General features: G+C 41.1%; 1 protein-coding gene across 1 annotated transcript in view; it reads left to right on the top strand.

Moving 5' to 3' along the window:
- Positions 1-327: 327 nt before the first annotated feature.
- Positions 328-17,853, top strand: part of CADM2 (cell adhesion molecule 2) — a 1,138,796-nt gene continuing 1,121,270 nt past the window's right edge. Inside the window, exon 1 of the mRNA XM_059720619.1 lies at positions 328-813. Within this exon, the coding sequence (XP_059576602.1) occupies positions 753-813 (61 nt within the window). The 5' untranslated portion in view covers positions 328-752. The remainder of the gene's footprint in view (positions 814-17,853) is intronic.

The raw sequence follows: 17,853 nt of genomic DNA, 5'->3' as shown, positions 1-17,853 counted from the left end.
GGGCCCTTAGGAGGCGGGGCCCGTTGTCTCCTTCAAAGCCTCGTGCGTGTCCGTTACCCGGCGACTCGCACCGCCCCTCCGCGCAAGGGATTGGATGGCGGCCGCTGTCCGTCATCCCGCGCGGAGGGGGGGTGAGAGGGTGGGCGGGTCTATAGCCCAGAGGGGCCGGGGGAGGAGGCGGGGCGTGGCTGGGCGGCATCCCAGGGCAGGAGGGGGCGTGGCTACGGGGCAGAGGGGGCGGGGCGCTGTCCCAGGGAGGTGGAGGGGCGGGGTCTCGGGCAGGGGGCGGGGCCGGGCAGGGGGAGCCCGGCGGAGCTCGCCCTTGTGTCTAGAGCTGGGAAGCGGAGGGGAGCGGAGCAGCCTCCCCGCGCGACTGGGCAGCGACAGACTCAGTACCCTGCGCAGCGCCGGGCGGAGGGCGGGAGGGAGGGTCGGACGCGCAGACACACACACACACCCCCCCACACACACATCCCGGCCCCGGCCCCGCGCGGGCGGAGCCCGGCCCCGCTGCAGCCCGGGGGCACCTGCCCAGCGCCGGCGGCGGAGGGAGCCGCTCCCCGCGCGCGCTTGCCCGCCCCCGCGCCCCGGTGCTGCTGGTGCTGCGGAGCCCCCTGGATACAGCGCGGGAGACACTGCGGCGGCGGCGGCGGCGGGGGAGGCGGCTGCTGCTGCGGGGAGAAGGAGGAAGCGGCCGGCGGGCACCGGCGGCGGCGGGACCCTCTGCCTCGCGCCCGGCGGGAGCGCCCAGGATGCGGCTGCGAGCGAGCGCCCTGCTGCGCCTCTACAGCCTCTGCGGGATCCTCGTACAAGGTACCGCCCCGCGCCCCCAGGCATCCCCTTCCCCCCCCGCCGAGCGGGCTCGGGGGGTCTGGCCCCGCCGCCCTTGTCTGGGGGGGGGACACCGCGCCTGAGGGGCGGGGAGGAGCCGGGCCACAGAGTTTGCCGCCCCCGCCTTGCCCGGGGGATGTGGCCGTGGTGCTGGAATGACCCCGACCGCCTGCGACTGGGGGCTGTGCGGGGCCGCTGGGCTCGGGTCCTCCTCGGACACCTCTCCTTCCCCGACACACATCCTCCCCCCCCCCCACATCCACATCCTCCCCCCCCCACACACATCTCCCTGACACACATCCCCACAACACATCCACGTCCCCATCTCCCGATGCACATCTCCCCCCACCACACATCCCTCCTCTCCAACACATCCTCCCCACCACATCCACATCCCCCCTGACATCCCACCTCAATGCATCTACCCCCCCACCCCCAACATCCCACTCCAACACATCCATATCCCCCCTCTCCCGATGTTCCCCCCCACCCCCGACATCCCACCTGGACACATGCACATCAGCCTCCTGGACACATCTCACCCCACTCTCCCTAGCAGCCCCTGGGGAAAGCCATGGGAAAGTTGAAAATCCCACCCCCCACCCCATGCCCTCACCCCTTGCCTCCCTCCCTGCTTCCCCCCCCCCCCCCCTCGGCCTGTGGAGGATTTAAATGAGGTCAATGAAGCGTCATTCAGCAACTTCTTCCCATGCCTGCTTCCTCAGGACAGGCTTTGGATGCCTGCGCGGAGAGGAATTCACCCTGCCTGGCTCTTTTATTTCTTGCTGGGGGGTTGAGGAGCCACAGAAAGCAAGTGACCTTGTGAGGTTCGCCTCGCCTTCGCCTTGTCCCTGTGGCAGCGTTTCACCTGAAGTTGATTGTATTTCTGGGCTGCCTCCGTGCGCCATGCAGTTGGAGAGGGCTCCTAAGAGGGCAGTCCATTACAAACCCAGGCCAGGAGCTGAAAGTAACCTTCTGGGTGGCTGGAAAAAGGCGAGCCCATCTCTCCTCTGCATTTTGAAACCTGTGGGTCCCCCCCTCCTCCCCCCCAGACCGTCTGAGGAAATTGCGTTTGTGGTAGCGTGGAAAGGGAGGGCAATAAATGGGCTATCGCTAATGATTTTTACATGGTTGGTGATTTGTATTCCTTGCCGATCTGCGAGTTATCCTGTACGTCACGGCACAAGGAGCTGCTGTGTTGGTGCTATACAAGATTATTTATTGGGGCATGTGCGGCGGGCTGCACCTGGGGGTTGGCTTCTCTCTGTCTTTACATTTCCCTGTGAATTGTCAATTCATTGCTCTACAAGGGGGTGGGGGGTGGGGAACCTGTCTGGACTGACTTTGTGTGGCCAATAAAATTGGGGTTGCTGCTGCTGGGGCAGGATTTGCTCATTTTCTTCAGATGCAATCAGCTGTATTCAGCGCATCACATTTTTAAGAGTAAACCAGTGATTAAAACAGGTGTATTTCACAGCAGTTGAGGGAGTGTGCTAGAGAAAATGCATCACCAAGAACAGCATCAGGTATATATTATTAAAAAATAAATAAATAAAGCAAACCCACTGTAATGAAAATCCAAGTCTACCTGGCAGAAAGCAGCCAGATTGGGCCTGCCCTTGTGGGGAGAGGAGAAGCCTTCCTTACCAGTATTTGCCTTCTCTTCCCTATTTATAAAACATCTCTCTGTTTCACCCTTACTTTTATTTGTCAGGTTCTGATCAAACAAAAAATAGCTCAAGCGTTTAGTCTGCCTAGTGGCTGAGTGCTGCTTCAGGAAGCATTTTTCCTAAACACGATCTAAAGCTGCAAATAAAAACCATATTTGTGGGGCTTGAAATGGGACTGAGAGAGTAATTTGCTTGTTGGATAAGGGAAAACAGAAGAGGAAATAAGCCATGTTTTTCCTAAGAGAAGTCTCCTCTGAATAGTTGCTCTGTCTCTCCAAACATTACATTTCTTTAGTCCACCTTATACGGGTACCTCAAATTCTGTTTACTCAGTTTCTGCCATTTATTTTGGCACAGCAAGCAGGCACGGGTAGCATATTAGATACTTATTTCTTGTTGGCGGCCTTCTACTTATAGGAAAAAGTAGTTATTTCCTGTTGACTTGCTCTGCTTTCCTGAACTGTTGTAAAGTGGATCTGTTAAATTCCTCAGTTTGCTTTTTGTGGGCCTTGGATCATCCACTTTTTCTTGTTTAGTAGACAAATAAGAACAGTGTGCTGCAAATTTGAGAATGGTTCATGTTAATGAACTTTAAATTAATTTTTAAGATAAGGTGCCAAAGAGTAAAGCTGACATGTCTCTTTTCCAGGACTGTGGCTCTTCTGGCATTTTCTTTGAAGAGGCTCCACTCAGGAAATATACCCCTATACTGATGAAGCATCATCTAGATGATGAGAACAGAGAATAATGGAGTTTTAAGCATGTGTATGGAGTAGTATTACCTGCAGGTGGTTGTTTTGGAGAGAGGCAAATAAGAACCATTTCATGCTTGTTATAATAGAAGAGAAATGGAACTAGGAGAGGGATGTGTTGAGTAGTTTATCTGAGTTTGGAGATGATGTTGGTCTGTTTGGCCCTCTCCTGTGGTGACTGCTAAAGTAGTAGGAACTCTGAGCTATAGATGTTCAAAATGAAAGAGGTCTTTATGAGTCGGTGGTACATAAAGCATACACCATCGGGGTTAATTTATTCAGTTTTTTTGGTAATATTCATGTTACTCTTACCGCTTTCCCCTATTTAGTTTTCTAGTCCATGAATTCAGCAGTACAAGAATGTGTTTTTGTTTTTTATATTTGGTTTGCAACATGCATTTAAAACACTATAAGTATATAATCCAAAGTTACTTCTTTTTACATAAGTGGAAAAGCAATGCATTGTGAACACTTGCATCATGTGAGGAGGTGTAATATTAAAAATAGTTGCACTGTATCCCTTGTATACAGAGGTGGGTTAGGATTATCCCAGAATTGTAGCTGCTATAGCCCCCTGCTGTGTGCTAATGCAAATGGCATCTAATGCCTTAATAGGCTCTCCTTCTCAGAAGGCACTGGATAGCACTGTACGTGACTGCTAAAATAAAGGACTTCCCCCTTTTCACTGTTAGCATTGGGCAGATGTTTTCAGAGCTGTTGTTATAGACACTTGAAAATAATATTTAACTGCTTTAGCTTAAATTAATATATAGACTACAACACGTCTTTTGACTGAGTTTGTGATTATTGGTGCATCTTAAGATGATTTTTATAAAAAAAGCTTGCATGTAGGGAAATACATTTTCTGAGCCCAACCCTTATCAACTAATTTAACAAGGAAGTAGGGAAACAAATGCTGATTTTTTTCAAGTAACCTTAGCTGACATCAGATAATATTGTAATACAACTGTCAGTACCTAGTAAGATTGGTATGCTTTTTGAACTTCCACTAAGGTTGTGTATCTGAATGACCTTTATGGGAAGCCTTTCCATCTTGATGCTTAATGATGGCATAATGTCTAATCATGATTTAAAACAAGTGAAATGGTTTATGCTACTATAAAACTGAACACTTCTAATAGCAACTACTAATATATTGTACTGGATGCAAGATATAGGCTAACACAGTAAATGCTTTTTTTTCTCTCGTCACTAGTATTGATTAAACAAATTATGCCATAAAATGGGTGTCTGTGCATATTGGTTTACATTGTTTGACTTTTTAAAAACTGGTGCAAAGTCTGCTGTGGTGCAGATAATTATAAGAAAGCAAGTTAACAGTATATTAATATTTTCTTGGGGAGGTTAAAATTGATGTGGAGTATTTTGCACATGAACTGAAAAGATAAATGTAGGGCTGTACATCATGTTGACTGCTTAGTTAGGAGTTCTGCTGGTTTATCCAAGGCTTGGAACCTTCATTGGTTTTTCAGCTTTTGAGTGTGATTGACATATTATACATGCAGATTATTTTGTGGTTAATTTACTTATGCTTCTGTTATCACTACAGAGTTCTGCAGTAGTTTTTTTCAGTAGTGGTGTATTACATGGCTAAGTGTTTAATCAGGCATAACTCCCATTACTGTCAACATTTGGCTGAGTAAGGATTGTAGGATTACCACCTTTAATAAAGATTCTTGATTTAAAACTTTTTAAAAATAAATTTACTCATCTCTTAGTTTCTAGAGCTTGATAACCCACTTGTAAAAAGTTTTTAATGTCACTTTAACAGGAATGTCATAACAATATATAATAATTGCTACATTCCTTTTAATCTGAGAATACAGTTCATTCTTTTGCATTTAATCATAAAGAAAATATCTTTGCTCTACAAAGAAGTCTTTATCCAAAGGAACACTTGTTCTAAATTCTGAGAGATAAATAGGTCTTCAGCTGTCTAGCTTTTGGAAGAGGGCACCAATATTAAGTTATTCCGGTTTGTGCCTTTGATACCTTGTCTTCCTCCATTTCCTTCATTTTTACCCTTATTGTTTTGCTCTTCCCATTACTATGTACCACAATTAATTTTTGAGCCTTAGTTTGCATTTTTAGTCGTAACCTGATCCTGGGCCAAATTCACTGCTGGCAAAAAGGTGCACCATTATTGGCTCCAATTGAGTTGCACCTGTTTGTTCCAGTGAGGAATCTGTTTGTAATGTCCCTGGATGTGATCAGTGTTGGGGTTTGAGTTTATTTAATAAAACTGTATTTGAATTGGAGACTAAGTTCAGTATACAGTTCCTGGAAGTTGCTTTCTGAAGTATCTCAGCCAGTACCAGCAGATCTAAAAACAATATTTTAATTGCATTCAAAATGACAGAAATAACTGAGGACACCTGAGGTAATGAGAATTACCTCTTATACTCATGTTGGGAGAATTTATTACTATTATTATTATATGAATTGTGATCTGATGCTAAGATTATATTTTTGAGAGTGAGACTAAGAGCTGGTGGTGATAGTCTAATATGGAGGTAACATCTCACTCTGCTGTCAACCTCTGTCTTTTTTTCATTTTCTTTTGGCCACAAGAAACAACAGACACCATATTACATTTGATTCCTGGATTCAGGTCCATGGCTTTAGAATAACTAGGGAACTTGAGAGATGTGGGTAATGATGCCCCCGATTTGTCTGATCTGCAGAGCCTACAAAAAACAAATTGTGAAATCAATATAGTAGTGATCATTAGACCTAGTGACAAAATCACTTTGGAGATGCCATTCATTTTAAATGAAATATTAATTAAGTATAGAATCGGCACATTTCTTGTCACTGTGAGGATTTTACAAAACATGTAATAGTTTTCTTCCTTTTATATGATAATAATTGAGTGAATTGAGGACTAATAAAGTTTCTGAATTATCTGCCTCTTTAGCACTTATTGTGCATATACTGGAAAATTAAAATCATGCTTTTAAAAGAATATGTATTTTTAGAGAAGTTAACGAATAACGAATGCAAGGATTTTAAAGGCTTTCCTTATTGACTACTTCAGTATGTATATATTTTTTTACCAATATTTTGAGATTATTGGTAGCCTGAATATGCATAACTTTCTTCACCTAAGTCTTTGCAATGGACTTGGGTGATCCTCTAGACAGCATTACTGAGACTGTGATTTTAATAGAAATTGGTCTGGGGTGGGGTGGGGATGGTGGTGGGGAATTTAGTAATTGAATAGCACGAGTGTTGGAGATTTTATTAACTGTTGCATAATTTCTTTAGTACACGAGTACAAGATTGGTGTTTCTAGAGTCTTCATCTCTTGCATTAAAATATCATCCGTGTTCTTGAATAAGGCAGAAAAATCTGAAATCAACATGGAAAACAAAACAGAGCAAAACAAAACTTCCTTTCAGGAGACAAGCTACTGAATGCTGAAACTGAGGTAAATCTCTTGACTATAATCCAGCCTGGAGTTTCCATTTTCTATGTCGAACCATGTGGCTTTCTCTATACAATAAACTTCCTGTTTCCCCTGTCCTACAAAAAACTATCTCCTCTCTTGGCATCCTTGTGCTTGGAGGACAAGATGATATTCTAATACTCAGTGTGAGTCCAATCAAAAGGTCTGTTTTGTGTCCGATTTTGAATGACTGAGGGGAGGTATACTTGCCCCTCAACAGGTCTCGAATACATTATTTTCTGGTTTAATTAAGGGAAAACAAGAAAACTAGAGTGTCTTTATCTTTGTATCTTAAAGGAAGCATGCCATTGCTCGCATAATTTTACACTTTTCCTTTAACGTTTACAGGGTAAACCTTTCATTTGTCCTAACTAGTTGCTGATGGGGGTGGTGGGGGTGGGGGTGAGGGGGAGGGGTGATTTACGTAAGTACATTTAGGGGAACAAATAATCCGTATTTATAGTTTGTCTATCAGTTTGAATCTGTAAGATTTAAAATGGCCCTGTATATGTAATTATAAGTTTGTATTACAGAAACATCACAATTAGTTTTTACTTGTTCCATGTGTTACTTTTTCAAGGGTGAATAGCTTATGAAATATAACGCAGATGGCCTAATGCAACCTTTGGCTGTCCTCTCTCAACAATGTGAAGGATAGTTGAGTTTGCAGTTCCTTCTGTTCCTGTCTCTCTCTCTCTTCACTGTAAGCAATTCAGATGGCCTGCCCATACTGCTCCTCCTTTTTTCAAGTATGCCAGGAAGCCAGATTCCTTTTAGTAAGATTACAAGAATTCTGGTTGTATTTTGTTATTTAAGCTAAACATTTGTGTTCTGAATCAACTATATTGTTTTATATATAAAAATAATTTTCCTTATCTTGATTAAATAAAGCCTGTGCACACAACAGATGAGTCTACATCTACCACCTTTATCATATGAATAACCAATACAGGTTTATGTGCATTACACAATTTTTTCATGGTATAGAAATATAAGCAATAGTCCAGTACAGATGCTTTCTGATCTAGCTGTGCCTGTGAGCCTTTACTAAGCAGAAGTTCAGTTAAGTTCTAGCAGTGCCAAAAATGCAGTTGATTGATAGGTCTGAGGAAAGTAAGGCCATATTACCACATAGTGCCACTACACTAGCAATTGTAGCAGATGCCAGTATTTTCCATTTGTTCAAATGTTTATCCCAAACTGACCTACATCTGCCAGATTATCAGTGGAACTTGACCTGATTTCATTCCTGCCATGCTATATGGTAGGAGTCTGCTCTGATTAGTATCTAACTGGGGAAATACCCTACTGGCTGAAGCAAAAGCAATCTGTTTTCAGAATAATATAAATTTTAAGGTCACTTGACCCTCTCTTCCATAAAAAAATAAATTGTAGCTATTTCTGTTTGATCTAGTTTTGCAATTGTTTGAGTATTTCCACATAAAAGTACACTCAAAAGCGAAAACAGAGATGGCAGAAGCACACAAACTGGACCAATATGAGGAGAAATTAATCTACAGTTTAAGCTGGAAGCTTTGGAACAATCCGTTCAGCTTTATCCTGCTGTTGTCATCCTGTCCAAAATGTGGATTGTGAATGTATAGTAGAATCTTGGTCTCTAATTCAAGCTATTGCAACAGGCTGCAGGTCTCTGGTGGCACTTGGTGCTTCATCATAGTAAATGGTTGTATATACATCAGCCAGCAAAGGAAAAATCACTTTAGTCTTGTACATCTTACAAGGAAAACACCAAATTTTTAATTGTTCATTGCTAATCTCTTAAAATGTTTATTCACACCACAGGGTCAGTTCTGGTGAGAAACGTATAGTTCAAAATATAAAGAGATAAATGCAATACTGCAGCTGTTAGCAAATTAAAGGGAATTAGATGCACCGACTAGAGACATTATTCACTGAACAGTTTACTAATCAAGGATTAAACACTGCATCTCTAAATCTGCAACAAAGGCCATAAAATGCTATAATTTACTCCACTGCTTTTCTCATATTGCACTTTTTATTAATGTCTAAAATCACTAAAACTGAAAATTTAAAGATTTTCCCTATCTGTGATTAGGGAAAATCTTCAGCATTCAGATGTTGTTAAAGTAGTCTATGAAAAGTTGAACTAAAAGAATGCTAGTATAAGAATAGCATCCCAGCTTCCTTCTCAAAGCTTTCAAAACCTTCCAACTTTCACATATTGTCAATGTACATCTAGTACTGTGAATACAGTGGTCTAAGTATTGCTGCTTTGCAGCCTTATGGAAGAGTAGGAGCTGAAACCAAGGTTGGAGAGGCAGTAACTTTCATCCCTATGAATGGCAGAATGCACTGTCTCATACAGAAACAATTCTGGTCAACCAAGAAGTGATACTTGCATGAGCCAAAGGAAACATTGGACAAAAGGAGCAAAAAGGCAGTATCCCAGAACATATAGGATATGAGGAAAGTGGTTTTCTGTGCTTAAGTGAAACTGTGGAGAGAACCTGGGAAAGGACATCATGTGTTTCTTAGGGTTATTTTTTTGCACATTCGTCTCATGCAGCCCAGACCTGTTCTCAGAGCTATCAGCAGGGGGAGGTGGAGGTAGAGGGAGGGAGCAGCTCCAAGCTGCCTGCTGAGGTTTGCTGCCTGGCTGGATCTGGAGGTGGGGAGATGGAACAGAGCCCCCCACACCTTCCAGCTTCCCCTGCCCTCCCCCCCACACCCAATACCATGGCTGAAATATTGGAGGGAGTTAGGCTGGGCCCATGAGGTGAGGGGTCTCTGATTTTCCCCCCACCCCTTGCCTGCCTTTGATAAATAATAATAAAATAAAAGATCAAAGACCTCTAGGATTCTGGATAGGTGGTGTTGGTGGCAAGCTTATAGTCAGTTGCTGTGTAAGCAAAAACTCCATTCACATATCGAAAGTTTCATCTGTACCTTTTGTATAGCCTTTTGCATTAAGGGGCTATACAGATTGCTTTAGATAAGGTGGAGAATAGAGTAAAGACCAAAGTTACTTTAATCCTGAGGCACACTACTAAATCCTTCCACTAATCTTGGACAGTGAAGTCCATTCAGATGTCCCACCCTAACCCCCAGAGTTGGCAGGGCAACCTCAATCCCTGGGAAGCATTATCGAGAGCCTGCTCCCCACTAATGTGGTGGGAAGGTGTGTTCATATTTCCTCATGCTTTTTCTGTGTGCCATCAGAAAAATAAGAGTGAGAGTCATTCAGGAGTCATCCTTTCTCCGTTCTATTAATGTTGATAAATGTGGAGGGTGAAGGGAATAGCACCTGTGGCTCTGATTCTAGGCCCCCTAGTTACACCACTGGCTTTTACTGTGTTGCACATCTTAAAAGAGTAAGAACCTGACTTTTTATTTCAGTGTTGTAAAGGCAAACTTAGTAATAGTTTTCAGTAGGAAGGGGCAAAGTTGAGAGTAAAACATATTTAAACACTTTCCTCAATTCAAATCTCCAAATCAAAATTAAGTCAATGTATTCTGACATAATTTAAGTATTGAAGGTAGATGTGGTTTCATTATATTTGTGTTTTGATCTCCTAAATTCTGTTCTTTCTGTTTTGGATATTTTTTTTAGCGTGGGATATGACAGATTTTGAGAATGCGTTTGTTTTCTTTCTATATGCACATATATCTTCTTTAAAATAAGCATGTACTTGTTACATTTGTGGCTACACTGAATTGGTACAGGGCATGGAAACATAGCTTTATACTGTCTTGATCTCAACATTTTTCTTTTAGGCTCTAGTCATACAGCATAATACATTTGTACTATATCGTACTATATAGATCATAGGATGCAATGAAAATTTCAATATGGACTTTGTTGTTTGGTAGATATCATGTTGTTTTGTTTTGTTTGTATTTTGTAGTATGTGCCTGAACTTAAACTGCCTTAGATCCGTATACAGTTACTTAAAAAAAGTGATCTGAGTATCTCCAATTTTCAGTATTGCTGAGTGCTAACATGTCTCAATCCCAGTGGGATTTAGCACTTTGAAAAATCAGGCAATTTTTAAGTACCTATTTATAGGTTTTAAGATTTTGAACACCTCTTTTTTTGTTTTGTTTTTTTTAATATTCTTGGCCAAAACAATCAGACAATAGATGGCAGCATTAAGGAGACACTGCTATGCAAGCTAAGCTTTTGGAATTGTTCTGTTCCTAGCAGTGCATAACTGCTTGAAGGGGAATACTTCACACAGAAATAACATAATTTCCACTTTCTGTAGTATGCTTTTTTGAGTCAATATGCCCTTATTTTGAAATAAGAAACTGGAAGTGTGATGATACAATGGTGTGGGGGGAGGTGGAAGAAAATACCTCTTGAAATTTCCAGGGGTTAGAATGAATCTTCATGGTGTCCTCCCCCACCAAAAGTCTCTTAATCTCTGTGCATATTGTGAATATCATCCTTATTTACAGGCTACATGTATGAGGCTTTATTGTCTCCCACTACAATTCCCAGCAAATTATCTTGGGAAGGTGAAATGTGCAATGTGTTTACTGAATTAAGGACCAGTCCTCTATGAATAGTAACTTACTGGAGATGAGTTGGAGATTCAGATAATAACTGGGCAGCTCAAATTACATTGATAACTAATGAAAGATACACAATCTTAGGATATAATTCGTTTGTACCCATTTATGTATCTTTAATTTTGTCAATGCGTTCAGTTTAATGTTAGCGGGCTTGGGGACTGGGGTGGCGCAAGTGCTAAGGTGTACAGTTGACAGCCCAGAGGTGGTAAGTTTGAGGCCATAGAAGAAGTGCTTATAGCACAGCATGTCAGAGTCTGGTGAAATCTGTGACTTCAGCTAACTATCTTGTCACACATAAGAGAGGAAAGGAAGTGGGCTTGCTATCTTTGGAGGTAGATAAATTAGATGCTTACTAAATACTGAACAACTTGTTACTACAGTTTGTTGCAGAAATGTGTTTGATTTCACTGCATAAATTCTGTGTACAGATTTCTTTTGTGGAAGTGACTTTGATAATCTAAAGCAAATCAATGGATGATACATATTTGAAAACTTTTATGTAGGGAACTAGGTGGTGCTGTTCTTTCATCTTTGTATCTTAGCTGAATTCTTAAGTACTGTCTCTGAACATCAGTCTGCTATTTCCTAAGGAATTTGGTTATATTGGTTATGTGTCTGCAGTTATGAATGGGTCAGATTTTCAATAAGGATATTTTCTACTTTTTTTCCCTCCCAAGTAATGTGTAAGGACACTTCCGTAGCCAACAAATGACTTGGTTTACATTAATTTCCCCCCTCCCCCCACCCTCCCACTGTTACTTCATTGGTTTGGTTTTCTTAGTCATAAATTATGCTTCAGAATAATTTTTAATCACTTATTTTATTTACTTGGATGCCTATTCAGGACTGTTGTGTCAGACTAATCTAGTGTATTATTATTGAAATGTGACGAGATTTTCCTAATGGTCTGCTTTTGAATAGACTTTTGCTTTCATTGAAACCTTTTGGAACTGATTTGTTAATGATGCAACCAGTCACAATAAGGATGCAGTGAATGTGTAAAGTGCAATCCATTAAATAACAATACCAATTGCTAACATTATTTGCTAGTATTACAAAAAATGAATATTTGAGCACACACATCTCAGAGCTGTTAGTGCTGCATTAGGAAATAGTTAAACTATAGCTATTTCTTGTAGAGGTCTTTTCAGTAATATAGAGCAGAATCTGAGGCAGAAGTTTTTTCTTTTGCAGTTTAATTAGGCACTGAAAAATTACAACTCATTCATTTCAAATGCATAGTCATAAAATCTCAGGAAGGAATTCACAACCATGTGCAAAAAAACAAAACCAAAATAAGCCAAAACAAACAGACAAAAAACCCCCCAACCCCCCAAATGAAACAATTCTCCCCCCCCCCCCCCCCCATTAATCTTTTTTCACCATGGAATGTTTTGGTACCAGTAATGCCAACCAGGCTGTGTGTATAGGTTTCCACCCCCCACCCCCCACTTTGATTTACTTCAGTTCCCTTTTCGTAAGGTCAAAATATAAGGAGTTTGACATCATTATAGATGTCATTTTTATATATCTTAACCAGTGTTCTGATGAGAAACTCATGTATCAGCATTTAGCATTTCTAGCATAGCTAATTGTCTGTCTGAAACGAGTCGTGAGAGTGAGAGAATTCATCAGGTACCAGAATGCCCAAAGGAACTTTAATATCTGGTGCACATGATTTCACCTAAAACTTAAAAGTTTATGGGTACAGAATTTAGTTTGTTAATAACGGGTTCACTATATATGTCCCTGATCATAAGTATTTTAAGTTTGTTTTTTTCATTGGATCATTTAGGTTTCTACTGTCTGTGTCTAAGTGTTGTGTCACAGGTTCAACTTAACAGTAAGTGCACTTAAAAGCTGAGCAAATGGAAGTTCAAGCAGTTTACTATGCGCTAAGTGCTGTTGTGGTGCTGCAAAGTTGCTCCCTTTCAGGTGAGGACTATCCAATATGCGAACTTCATACAATATAAATTTTTCTCATGATTTGCAACTCTTGCAAGTGAACTTGTGCCTACACTCCCAAATTCTGATGTCAGATATTGGTGGCGGGGTGTGTTTTTTAATTGCCTTATTTGTGCTGCTTTTACCCAGTTTAATGGCCTTAAAATCAGCTTGATGTTTGCCCAGGTCAGAACTGATGTTTTTTATAGATTCATAGATGCTAGGGTCAGAAGGGACCTCAATAGATCATCGAGTCCGACCCCCTGCATAGGCAGGAAAGAGTGCTGGGTTCAGATGACCCCAGCTAGATGCCTATCTAACCTCCTCTTGAAGACCCCCAGAGTAGGGGAGAGCACCACCTCCCTTGGGAGCCCATTCCAGACCTTGGCCACTCTAACTGTGAAGAAGTTCTTCCTAATGTCTAGTCTAAATCTGCTCTCTGCTAGCTTGTGGCCATTATTTCTTGTAACCCCCCGGAGCGCCTTGGTGAATAAAACCTCACCAATTCCCTTCTGTGCCCCCGTGATGAACTTATAGGCAGCCACAAGGTTGCCTCTCAACCTTCTCTTGCGGAGGCTGAAGAGGTCCAGGTGCACCAGTCTGTCCTCATAGGGCTTGGCCTGCAAGCCCTTAACCATACGAGTGGCCCTTCTCTGGACCCTCTCCAGGTTATTATAGAAGCATTTTTAATGCTTCTATAATTATTTCTAAGGTTCTATTCCTTTCTAAATATTGTTCATTAAATATTCTGTAGTTGGTTAAATCTAGCTCATAATAAATGCAGTAAAATATACAGGGTTTGGAAAAGTGGTTCTTGGGTAATCCATCTATTCAAAATCCAACTCTGACTCAAGGAGTGAATAAGCATTTGTGGAACCTGGCTCAGGTTTAGGCAGATGGGTTTAAGCTGCCTAAAGCTGAGTTTGGGTCTGTGTGTGGGAGCATTTTGATGCTTTTGGGAAGAGGCACAGGTAGTTGGGAGGGTTGGGGAGAGGTGGGTGTGGGTCCATGGGGAGGGGTCTTGGAAGGTCCAGGGTTGGGTAGTTTGGGGTGGGGGTAAAAATAGCTTGGTTAAGGTTGGGGGTGGAGGCTGTGGAGAGTGGCTGGGCTTTCCAGCCCTGGGGTTGTGCTGTGAACAATGTGCAGCCATTCACTAGGTTGGGTTAATTCTCTCACTAGTTTGGATTAACCCCTTGCTGATCTGAAGTTGGTTTATATCAGATAAGACCTAACTTTAGCATTGGTGTGCCATCTTTAGGAGGGCCTAAGCCCTGTGGATGCTTGCACAGTTGGGCATTTAGATTGCCCTAACCTTGATTAGGACTATCTGAATGTAACACTTGTACATACCCTCAGAAATCTTTATGTTAAATAATAAGCATTCCCACGAATTAGTATTTTTAGAGTCTCTTAACATTAGTCTTTTTTTTTGTCTTGCCGAAAATTAGTGAAATGTGGGTCCGAGCAGGCAGGAAGAAAGCAGAGCTTCAAGTGACTCACTTCTGACTAGCATCTTGATGCCTGTTCCTGCACTGTGGGCTTCAGCTGGCAGGTTAGTATTTGCCAAAATGGTAGCAAATCTACAAGCAGTTCTTTTTTTATTTTTTTGGTTTTTGTCCTATTTCATGGACAAGTAAAACACCAGGTCTCTTTTTGTGTCACTTTCTGTTCCCCTACATACCTCCTTTTCATAAGACAGGATGCATCTGGTTGGAAGGAAAAACTATTTTAGCTTAAAAAACATGGCTAACTTCTTCAAAGGAAAATAAAACATAAACCAAGTGCTTTGCATGCCTAGTTGATAAAATAAAACCCATAGCAAAAGAAAAGGATGGCTTATGAGCATGTTCACATCAGCATATTCCATTTGTAGTTGCAGAGCTAGGGAGGAGGCATCATGTGACAAGATAAATGGTTTTGCAGGATGTCTAGGACACTTTAAGAGTTGTTGCAATCTGCTTTACCTTTAAAGAATAAATTTATTGGGTAATTGTGTTGACAATTAAAATTATATTCTCACAAAGCTAATTGTATTTTCTACAGATAACATTTGGCTACATAGTTGTGACTTGAAAAATTATCTTTTTGGGGGTGCTAGCTTTAATCAGTCTAAATTCCAAAGAAGAGCAAAATGAATTGTTCAGTAAAAATCACATCCATATCCAGATTTAGGAGAGAAAAAGCCAGACTGCTTATCCTCTACTTTTAGATGGATTTTGGTTGCATGCAGGGGCGGCAGTAGAGAAGTGGGGGGAGAGGGGAATGACTTAACAATGACCTTAATATGTGTGGACACATTTGCGTTTGGAATCTTTTCAAAGGGGGAACGTTTCAAAAGGGCAGCAGCTGTTATGTTCTAATTGTTATGTGTGAACAAGCTGAGAACGATTCAAATGTAGCAAAACCCCTCCAACCTTAACCCTGCTTCATCCAGGGTTAAAGTTGGAACAGTTTTGCTACATTTGAATCATTTTCAGCTAATTCACACCTAACAATTAGAGCTTAACAGCTTGTTGCCCTTTTGAAAAGTTCCCCTTTTGAAAGGGTTTCTCCAAATTTACTTGTTCCCACACACTATGGGAGCGGAGGAATTCAATATTACTTCATTAGTACACTAACTAGTTATTGTGGAATATATTTGACATGATGACAGACTTATAGGAAGACCTAGAACTTGGAATTTATTGACACTTTACTCATTGTTAAAGCAGTACATGGAATAAATCAGAGTCTATAGTTTTGATAATCTTTTTTGTACTTGACTAAATGACTTAAAAGCAAACTACACTCATGGTCATAAGTCAAGATGGCATTGCTTATCTAAATGTAGTACTTTAAAACCTGAAGATAACTCAATATAAATAAACTATAGATTTAATATTATTTTGTATCAGATCCTAAGCTATGGCTAGAATATTGTTCTGCAGCTCGCTTGCTCTTTTTTTTTTTTTTTTTAAATGAGGGCTTTACAAATTGCATTTCTGTCTCTTCCATTTGGATCATCAGATTTTTTTTCATTTCTAATTTATTCCTTATGCTTTTGTTGTAGCCTGGTGGTTGTGTTTTATATTTGTCTCTCTTCAGTGTCTTTTTCAGGATTGAGGAGTGAAAAATTGTGTGTACAAGGGTGTTCTTTGTCATCTTTATTAAGCCAAACTATGAACAATTCATATTTTCTTGGTTTAGCTTGGCAAACTTACTGACACTTGGCTTTTTGATGCAGATTTGTGAAAGAAAATGGCTACATTTTTATGCCTAGTTTTGTCAAAGCAACATCCCATCAAGGCCAGCCTCACCCCCATAGTGTGGAGTTTTCAGGTTTGTCAAGCCATTAGTATACATCTTAAACTGAAAACTACATATTTTGAGAGATGCTATACAAAAAGTATATTGACAAATAAGCATATGTTTGAGGGATTATGAATCTGAGAGATACTCCAAAGAAAGAGTCCATGTTAAAATAAGAAGTTTAGTTATACTTGTTTATTTGACAATCCAGGTCAATTCAAGCAAAATCAGGGTTTAGCATGTTTATGAAAATTGTCCCATTGTCTGATCAATGTAACACACACACTGCTCCCATGCAGTAGAGTCACTCTTTTTTTTTTATGGTGGAAGAATCTGTTTCTTATGGTCCTAGGTTCAGTCTTTACAGAAATACAAAACAAGGCAACTGTTACATCTTGTTATGCTTTTTGTTACTATTGGACTGTTATCTTTTTTTGGAAGAGAAATTAATTCTGATCTCCAGATTTGTCTCAAATATAACTGACTTCACCTGTATATTTTTCTCAATATTAGCTTCTCCCCATAGATCTTAATGCAGATTTCCCCATAATTAGGGACTCCTCTAGACTGGGAAGCCTATTCTGAACTCTGGTCAGGGTTACAAAAATCTTCTCAGTTTCTTTTATCTTGGCTGGAGCAAGGGATCCAGGTTCCAACAAGAGGAAGGAAGACAGTGTTCCTGGCTTGATAATGGGATCTAGCCTTCTGCTGTCTGGTTGCTGGCCTGACAGTTCATGAAGTTCTTGTGGCCAGCACACAGGTTCATTCATGCATTGCACCAGTAGCAGAGATTAGATCTTTTGAAGGATGTGTTGTTTTGTAATGCATTTGGTCTTTCATTTGCTCTCCTTACCTGGAGAAACTTTTCTGTTTCTTGGACTTATCATTCCTCTTTCTTATAACTAATTTTTGGTGTTGTCTCTACCTAGAGTGTAGAAATGAAAATCTATTTTCATCTCCTCTGTGTCAGATTGTTCTTTGTTGGGAACAGCCATATCTTCTTGATCTGTGATTGGCTTGCTCACAGATGCAAATGAACATTATGAAAACACATAATACTTTTCCAGTGCACTTTTTCACAGAATTATTTCTACCTATAAAAGAGGACTGCATCTTCAAGTGCCTTCTCTATCTGACCAAACTAATCAGTTGCTCGTATTAGTCAGCTGGAGAGAGAAGTAGTCACAGAAGAGCCTACAGGTATCCAATCTCAGCATGTAGTCTCAAAGAATTTCCTTCAAATGACCTAAATCTTTTGATGCAATTCATAATATTTACAGTTTGAACAACTGTCTTGCATAACATCTGTCAATTACATTTGTTTTTCAGTTCCAAATGTGTC

Source organism: Alligator mississippiensis, chromosome 1 (genome assembly GCF_030867095.1).
Source record: "Alligator mississippiensis isolate rAllMis1 chromosome 1, rAllMis1, whole genome shotgun sequence".
Lineage (NCBI taxonomy): Eukaryota > Metazoa > Chordata > Crocodylia > Alligatoridae > Alligator > Alligator mississippiensis.
Note: the sequence above shows the minus strand (reverse complement) of the source record. Positions and strands in the feature narration are given on the sequence as shown.